The sequence below is a fragment of the Biomphalaria glabrata genome, chromosome 9 (genome assembly GCF_947242115.1).
Source record: "Biomphalaria glabrata chromosome 9, xgBioGlab47.1, whole genome shotgun sequence".
Lineage (NCBI taxonomy): Eukaryota > Metazoa > Mollusca > Gastropoda > Planorbidae > Biomphalaria > Biomphalaria glabrata.
In genome coordinates, this window is record NC_074719.1 from 3,612,691 (window position 1) to 3,622,268 (window position 9,578).

General features: G+C 37.8%; 1 protein-coding gene across 1 annotated transcript; it reads right to left on the reverse strand.

Moving 5' to 3' along the window:
* Nucleotides 1-4,047: 4,047 nt before the first annotated feature.
* On the reverse strand, nt 4,048-5,470 carry LOC129928102 (uncharacterized). Its single transcript, XM_056040682.1, has 2 exons — nt 5,190-5,470; nt 4,048-5,091 (listed from the first exon to the last, which is right to left on the reverse strand). The coding sequence occupies exons 1-2, from the start codon at nt 5,191-5,193 to the stop codon at nt 4,163-4,165; spliced, it is 933 nt and encodes a 310-aa protein (XP_055896657.1). The 5' UTR covers nt 5,194-5,470; the 3' UTR covers nt 4,048-4,162.
* Nucleotides 5,471-9,578: the final 4,108 nt, after the last annotated feature.

Sequence of the window (9,578 nt, forward strand, 5' to 3'; positions counted from 1 at the left end):
AAAATATGGCGACTGCGAGTGTTCCCTAATAAAGAGTCTCAAGTGTTTGTTACCATTATTAGTGAATAGTTGTAAAAGTGGTGTATTTTTATGAAAAAAAAACTGCTTGCATAAGTGATTTAAAAAATTAGAATTTTCGCTTTCAGAAAAAAAAAAGGGAGCCGTTGCATCCGACCTTTGAATAGTCTAAAATATTGTGATGTCGGATTTTCACTATCTTTCTAGTTTACAAGATCTGAACGGGACGGACGGACGGACAGATAGACAGACGGATAGACAGGCCACACAAAACTAATAGCAACTTTTCCCCTTTTGGGGGCCGCTAAAAATGCTAATTACTAAATTAAGTATTATTTTCATACTAGCTACTTACATTTAAAAAAGAATGTTTACTTTTGTTTTAAACAGATAAGAATCAACTTAGTATTCATATAAGTCGAATATATATAATTTATAACAACACTTAACAACCAGTGTTTCATAATTACACGCGACAAGTGCAGTGCATGGTTATACCATTGCATTTATACTTTTAAAGTAGAAAGTCAGGTTTCCTTTTCAAACCATGAGGTCTATAGTCTATTGGGCAGATGTTGTAAAGCTCATCTCTTTCTGTGGCCCACGGTTAAGGAGGGTGTCTTGATGCCAGCACAACGACCAACTGCCTTTACTTTTCCCCAACTAATATCAGGTACCCATTAGAACTGGGTGGATTCAGAGGCGCCATTATGATCCCGAAATTCAAAATCCCAGTATTTTCCAGGATTCAAACCCGGGACCCACCAGTTCGGAAGTCAAGCACTATACCACTCAGCCGCCGCGCCTTCTATTTAGACAATTGACCAAAAGGGGAACGTTTATATTTTGAATGAGTGATTGACCCTTTACAAAACAATGAAATCAATTAAATAATCTTTCAACAACATCTGTTAGGCCAGGTTCACATGGAACCACAACTTCATAACTATATCAGTTCATTGAATATATATAAATATTAACAATGTAATTATAATGATAGTAATGAATCTCCGTATCCTGTGGTATCAAGTTGTTACTTTAATTAAGAGTACAGCTGTATCGGCACCACATTCGACACGCGCACGTTGTTTCTTTTTGTATCCACTGAGATAGGGTTGTGGTTGTTTGTAGTCTGTGCTGAGATAGGGTTGTGGTTGTTTGTAGTCTGTGCTGAGATAGGGTTGTGGTTTTAGATAGTCTGTGCTGAGATAGGGTTATGGTTGTTAATAGTTTGTGGTTCATAGTTTCTGATATATCGTCTGAAAAAACTGAAACCTGTCTTTTTATCTGCCTTAGCCGATCACTTCGGGGGGGGGGGGAGGGGGACGATTTTGAGTTTGTATTACCACACATCCAAGGCTTTAAACTTTAAGATACAGTTGTTATGGAGTGTGTGTGTTTCTATGGTGATGGTGAATTTTCTTTTGGCCTCCTATATGTATGCCCCGGCCATAGTAAAAAGCAATGCCTGCGATTAGAAATATTTTGTATTAGTTGTTGTTTAGTTTCGTGTGGCCGAGGGGGGGTATAGTGAGAAGGCTCGAGTCTAAAGTAGAACTCTCGAACCTGCATGATGGAAAGCCGACGCGTTAACCACTGAGCTATACAAGTGCTTAAAAAAATAAAGGTTATATCTTCTTATCTTATATAATACAGACGTTACTTCAAAAAAGAAGATGATTACGTCCTACGCGTCATGCATTTAGTCATGCATATTAACCAATGACTTAAATTCTGCCAAGTCACTGGTTTTCCTGGCTAGCTCAGGCAACCCATTCCATGCTCTAATAGCACTAGGGAAGAAGGAGTATTTGTACAAATTTGTCCTAGCATATGGGACGAGGAATGTGCCTTTATCTTTGTGTCTTTCAGAGTATTTTATTAAATTTTGTTTTTGTATTTGAAGTTATGGTTCAGTGTTTCAATGTATAATTGCTACTTTACTTTTAAGTCTTCTGTCCTGAAGGCTTTCTAAATTTAGTGATTTTACTAAAGGTGTTACTCTAGTCAAATGTGAATATTCGTTTGTTATGAATCGCACTGCTCTATGTTGTGTCTGTTCTAGTTTCTTAATGTTTTCTTGAGTTGAGGGGTCCCAAACAGAGGATGCATATTCTATTATTGGCCTAACCAAGGTTAAATAACATTTTAGTTTTATGTTCTTATTTGATTTATAGAAATTTCTTTTAATAAATCCTAATGCTTTGTTTGATTTTTTTGTAGTTTCATCAATATGTGGATTCCATTACTCTTAACAACTGACATTTTTCTGGGTGGAAAGACATGCTCCAATTTGATTCCCATTTCTGTAATTCATCTGATTTTCTTTGTAAAATATCTGTGTCTTGTGTTGTTTTTATTGTTCTATATATTATGCAATCGTCTGCAAATAATCTTACTTTTGTTCCTGAAGTAATGCAATTTGGTTAATCATTTATGTAAATTAAAAATAGTAGTGGACCCAAGACTGTTCCTTGAGGTACACCTGAGTTTACTGTTATCGGTGTTGATTTAGAGCCATTTATTATTACAGTTTGTTCTCTCCCTATCAGAAAGTCTTTAATCCACTGATGCAGTGGACCATTAATGCCGAAATATTTTATTTTTTTAAGCAAACTATGGTGGTGAACTTTGTCAAAAGCCTTAGAAAAATCTAGTAAGATAGCATCTATTTGTTCACTATTATCTAAACCTTTTGAAAAATCATCAATTAGTCCTGTTAGTTGTGTTTCACATGATCTATATTTCCTAAAGCCATGTTGGTATGGTGTGAGGACATTATGTTTGTCTAAGTGGTTTATGATGTTGCTACATATTATGTGTTCTAGGATTTTACATGTGATGCTGGTAAGTGATACTGGTCTGTAGTTTCCTGGGTCAGATTTTTCTCCTTTTTTTAAATAGGGGGGTGACATTAGCTTCTTTCCAGTCCTTTGGTACTCTGCCCTGGTTAAGTGAAGCCTGAAAGAGTATTTTGAACACTGGGGCTAGCTCATTACTTAGTTCTTTGAGTAATCTAGCTGGAATACCATCAGGTCCAGAAGCTTTATTTGGTTTGGTGTTGGCTAATAGTTTTTGAATTCCATTTTCTTGTACTACTATATCTTCTATGTTGTCTACTTGGTTCAAATTCAGTAATATGTCTTTGTCTCCTGGGGCTGAGAATGCTGATGCAAAGTATTTGTTTAGAATGTTTGCTTTAGTTTCATTATCATTATGTATTATGTTATGTTCATCTTTTAATTGCGCTACGCCTGTTGTTTCCATGTATTCACTCTGCAGCTGTCTGCTTACTTTTTGGGTTAAGTGTTTAATTTTTATATACTTTTTGTAAACTCTTTCTGCATTAGTTTCTTTAAATTTTCTATAGAGGTTTTCCTTCTGTTTACAAAGCTTCTCTAGTCTATTATTAAACCAGCATTTATTTATTTTGTTTCATGTTTATTTAGTTGGTATATGATTTTCTATTATGCTTTTAAGATGGTTTTTAATGAAATTCCAGAGGTCATCGACTGGTTGGTTAATGTCTCAAAGAGTCTATAGTAATGTTAGGCGAACGACCTAATTTTCAACACAGTGCTTATCTCCCTTTAGCTTGGCACGTTTCCATATGAAACAAAATTAATTAAGCACGACTAATTGATAAGCTAATTTTTTTTTTATAATCCTATATTGATTCCTCTGTTGTCATCGCCAGTAAAATATTGTGCAAAGTTTCAGCTTGATCCTAGAATGGGAATTGAGAGAAATAACGTGGACTATATCACACCCAGACAGACAGACAGACAGATGTGATATAAACTTTGTAAAAAAAAAAAAAAAAAGTAAATTTCTGTATTAAGACATTTACCAAATACGTTATATCGAGAAATTTATTTTGAAGACATACACTAGCAAATGCAGCCAGTATTGCATTAAATAGGCTAAATAACAATAAAGTAATAATAAAGTAACAATAAAGTAACAATAAAGTAACAAAAATTCACTTTGTATAAATATTTTTTTATTATAACAAATGGTATGAAAATACTCTATAAGTACAAATGCATGTAACTATAATCAATATATATTAATGCCATTAAACGTAATAGCAATCTAAGTTGCAGAACTGTGACACTTTCTTAATTATTATTGCTTTTTATTTTCATCTAACATAGCTAGCCCCGCTTATATTAACTCCTCCCAGGGTTCTGCTATGAACAGGTAGTGTCGACCAGCCCGCTGTTCCACTGTAGCCTAGAAGATAAACAATGGCTCCACTACTTCCAGGACAGGTTGGAGTTGTGTAGCTGAAATAACAGCCGAACGCACACTCCGGAAGTTGCACCTTTTCCAAGCATTTCCCCAAAGTGACGCGTTTACATCCACCATGAGGATGTGACACCATAAATGAGAAGTCTTTCAGAGCGTTAGACTCCTTGTATTGTGTGTGCAGTCTGTTCCAGTGGGGTAAGATGTCATCCACGCTTTGGTTGACAGTGTTCCCCAAGTCATCATCACACGTAATACAGTTCAAAATACATTTATCCTCTTCTGCATTCACGTGCAATATGCTCACTGTGTCGACAGTCTTCACTTCGCTTTCCTCGTTATCGTAGAAAAAACAGCATTCCGTCTTTTCGACCTCCGTGTAATCGCACACAACATGAGCTGCAGTTATCACAGCGATCTCCCACCAGGTGTCGCTTGGAGATGCTGTCCCCAAGCATCGTCTGCAATGGCACGAGGTATACCCACTTGGGTGTTTGACGTTGTCGTCGAATCCTTTAACATACTTTGTGACATAGTACACTCTGCCACTTCCTGTTAGTATATTCCCGCTGACAACTTGTCTTCCTGGAAACAAAATTTCTCTGAATTTACTGCAGGCAACGGATTTAACTTTAACTGTTAGTCGTGCTACCAGGCCAATCAACTGATACACATTCGGATCTCTGTGTCCTGATGGCAGATGTTCCAGTTCAAAGGAATCTACTGGGATAAAGTCAGAGTGGCCAGGATTCTTTCCACAATGAGCTAAAGCCATGTGTACGCTCTCTTCCTCATTTTCAAAAGTCTGAATTTCAAAATGGTCTGAAATCAAAAAATTTACTAAATGTAGTCATAGAATCATTTGTTTTCAAGAAAATCTACTTTAAAAACGAGACAAAAATATAAACAGTAAAACGTACCCATGTCTGAAATTCAATGTTTTGATTTTAAAAAAATATTGTTGTAACCCAGCCTTGCACCAGTGCTTGAGGTGCGCACAAGCGCACTAGTGAACGTAAACAGGAAGGACTGTTGGGGAAGCCGGCTAGAAGTTTACTCTTGTCAGCCTGTCTTTCGTTGAGTGCCTGCCTTAGAGAGTTACAACAATATGTTCATAGACTTTGATGTATGGTAAGTCTCTACTCCATGGTCAAAGATAAGGGCAATCTCTCTTTCGTGTCTCTGGTTTGGGATCTTCGTTTGAAAAGCCAATACTGTTTTAAAGAAGGGCCTGAGAGTCTACTGTCTGTTTGTTTTTTTTGTACATTGGCTTATCTTAAGTTTAGTTATGACATAAGCCTACATTTTATTTTTAGAACTCAATGAGCCTGTAATAGATTCTGACGTCATTAGAAAATGTTTTTTTTCTTAAAATCACTTTCAATAAAGCAGAGTATAATTTTACTAATTACATTAACTTTTTTACAAAGCTTATATCACCTTACTCTGTCTGTCTGGTAAAAAGTTTGTACACGTTCTTTCTCCGACACCCAACCCTGGCTGCCTGGTCGTGCGGTTTGCGCGCTGGACTGTCGTTTGAATTTAATCGATGGTCCAGGGTTCAAACCCTGCCCGCTCCCATCCCCCGTAGTCCTGCGGGAGGTTTGGACTAGGAAGTAAACTATCTTCAACTCTGAAGGAACATCCGAAACATGTAAAACATTTTACAAACAAACAAAACATTTTTACAAACAAACAACCCCGAATCAAGCTGAAATTTGGCACAATTATTTCTCTTGCCTGACAAAACAAGAATCAGGGGCAGACTGGGTATCAAAATCTGCCCGGGCATTACCATATAAACCGGCCCACAAATGGCATGTCTTATCATGGGCGTAGACAGAATTATTTTGGCGAGGGCGATTCTATTTTAAAATGTTGTTTTTAACATTTATCAAAAGTTATTACATAAATTAAAAATGTAGAAATATTGAATTTAGACAAATTAAGTTCAACCTATTTTTTATTAGAGATTTTTTAAAGAGCTCCTCGAGGAAATGGTTTTAAATTATACCGCAAATATAAATGTTACACAGCTGCTTCCGAAAAGGCAAATCAAGCACTGAACAGGTTTACGTTCTATAAAACATTGACGAGCAAAGCCTGGAATACCAACGAAGGATGTTGATCAGCTTTGCAGATATAAACAAAAAGTTTGACAGCGACCATCGGAATCTCTCAGGAAAATAGCAAGACATTGAAGCATCTCGTAACACAATTTGTCCAGATTCAGCGACATGTCTAAAGCAAATAATAATAATAATAATAATCTTTATTATCCGTAAGGAAATTTGTTTTACAATTTGTGCATTACACCAAACAAAAAACATTATAACTGTAAGAAACCAAAGTGTACATTCACACCAGACTCACTCATAATTTACATGTGACAAAGTTGCTGTGTCACAACAGACGCTGGAATTCTTCAACATCGAGACGGATATGAAACTTGGGATCCTGTAGCCCTCGACGATGTCATAGAAATACATTGAACAGGCTGCGTTCGGGTTCCCATGGCGTAAACCAAACCGAGTTGGATTTTGCAGACGACATTACTTTGAAATACAATTAGATGTATACACGAGATGAAGTTATGTATATTGGGAGCAGGTTACTCAGTACCCCCGTGGACATTGATCATACAGAGCTTGAAAAAAAAAAAGAAAATTAACTTATTTGGGCACTGTTATCTCAAGCGATGGAGATGCATATCATGGTCGGATTGGAAAGCAAAAAGTACGGACTATCTGAACAAACAAATCAATTAGCCTGGAGATTAAAATCCACCTACTCAATACAATCATTGTCACAGTGGTCACTTATCCTTCGATACGTGGAATGTTGAAAACTGACTGAGTAATGATGACTGAGAAGGATCCTACAAACAACATTCCAAGATAATGTTACCAATAGAGAAATCTTTTCCCGCACAGGCATTCGCTGTGTAAGATAAGTCATAACTGAACATCGATTGACCATTGTGAGACGTATCATGAGACAAGCCAGCTGTTGATGTGTGTTTTATATAGGTTGCACCAATCGGTGTTTGGGAGTAACATCCCTTGTAACTGTTGTTGTCAACCAATATGGCGTTAGATTAAACAGCTGATTTCATGTCTTATAAGTTATATCCAGAGTCTTATTATTATTCGTTCATAATAATCAACACCAGCCTTAACATGAAACCCGAAAAGAGGAATGCAAAAACATTGCCGTCCACGTCTATCATGGCGTCACACCTTTTTAGAAGTCCTGAATTTCGTGGGCTTAAACTGGGAAGTGGCTGTGAAAGTTCCCTTAGACTGATTTCTGTGGAGAGAACTTGCAGCCCTAAGCGTCGAATGGTGCGCCCAAAAAAGTTACGTTCGCCACTCAACTGGTCAGATAAGATGTTTGGGGTAGCACCTTAAGCTGATTCAGAGTTGTCCGAGGCGAAGCGAAGCCACCGGATGTCATGCCAATACAGGTATTCTACTAGAAGTCTCACTTAATACGAAGACAATATTATAGCTTTTTATGGACCAGTCGGGGGAAGGGGGTATCTAGGAGTTGGTTTTCCGTTATGCCTTTAGGCGCTCAGCAAACACAACTATGCCCGAGTCGGGTGTCGAACCTCGAGCCCCCTTCTAGGTAGCCAATCAAGCCAAGCGCACTTGGCCTCTCGACCACGCGTCCCACCTAATATTACGATAAATATGCCTAATAAAGATATACTTACGCTGGTATCTCGATTGTCACCCACACTTCCGTATCGGCCATCAATCACGTTACTTTACTTCACTTATTCGACCTTCTTTTTTTAACGGAATGAATAATGAGCTTCCAGTGCGAGGAGATTGCGTTTATGCAATTAAAATAAGGTGGCAAAAAAAAAACACAAAAAAAAAACAATAAGGAAGTGCTACGAAGAGCAGGGTGCCAGGTCATCCGCTCTATTATCAGCAGCAGACGCCTTGGCTGGTTTGGCCACGTTCGTAGAATGCCAGTAGGTCAGAAGGCAGGAGAGCCGCTGGTCGCCTACTTTTACGGTATACGGATGTATGCAAACGCGACATGAAGCTCTTCAAAATCGACACTAGCAGCTGGGGAAAAATTGGCACTGGATAGATCCACATGGAGAGAGAGCATAAAAGAAGGGTCCCGGATTGCAGATGCCATACACAATAGAAACAGAAAGAAGGGTGAAAATGCAACGGCGCCTGGAGATTACATATGCCCAACCTGTGACCGCAGCTGTGTACCAAGGATTGACCTCTTTAGTCACACAAGAAGTTGCAAAGGGAAAAGATTGTCTCTCGAGACGTAAAATGCCAGAGATATTATTTATATACTAGCTCGTATTTGGATCTATGTCAAACTTAGAGAATGTTCCCTTCACACAGGGGCGGACTGGGTGTCAAAATAGGGCATTTCTATACCATCCGGCACATAAATCGTATATTATATTACGAACATCCGATTCTAGGTCTCCCTTTACTCAAAATCATTATGTTAAGTTTGATAATGTATCGATAGCTGTAGGCCTACACGTGCATACAGCGAACACTATATACCTATAAGGAATATATGCTGCTTTTTAATTCACAAAGTGAGTAGGCCTTAAAAAGATGAAGCCTACTAGAAGCACTGCTTAAGGATGTAGGCTATTACATTATTTCGGAAAATGTGTAAGATTAAATTAGTCTATAAAATATTTTTTTAAGCACGTCGCTCAGAGGGCCCCTCTTACAAGAGAATACTATAAAATCTTTAACAAATTACTACGTGCCAAAGTTGCATCCATGCGGCCCTTATCTCATAAAATACAGATGTGACTTCAAAAAAGAAGATTATGACTGTGGCCCTACCGGCCAATTTGAGTATCAGCCCACCGGGCATTTTCCCGAATGCTCTTAGAGGCAGTCCGCCTCTGCCTTTACATATAAAAAAAATGTCAAACATACATTGACAAAGTTGTTTGTTTGCTATCAGGGTGCTAGTAGTTAGTGCAAGACAGAGTTTTCTTGAAGATTCTTTTGTTTGCTATATTGTAAGAGGTAAAATTTCACTTGTCACAGCTATGGCTGTTAAAGGAGGCTGTTGTTTGTTGATCAACTCCCCTTTCAAATTCATGTCTAGGTCTCATTGAGCCCTCATTAAGATATGGCAAGGATAGAGACAGTTTTTGAGACTTGTACACAGACAGAGGCAGTTATTTGAATTGTACACAGACAATTATTCAACCTTGTACACAGACATGTTGTCCATTTCACGTTGTTGTTTATCTCCAGTCTTTCTGCATAAATCATATCAGATCCTATCATTTGTAT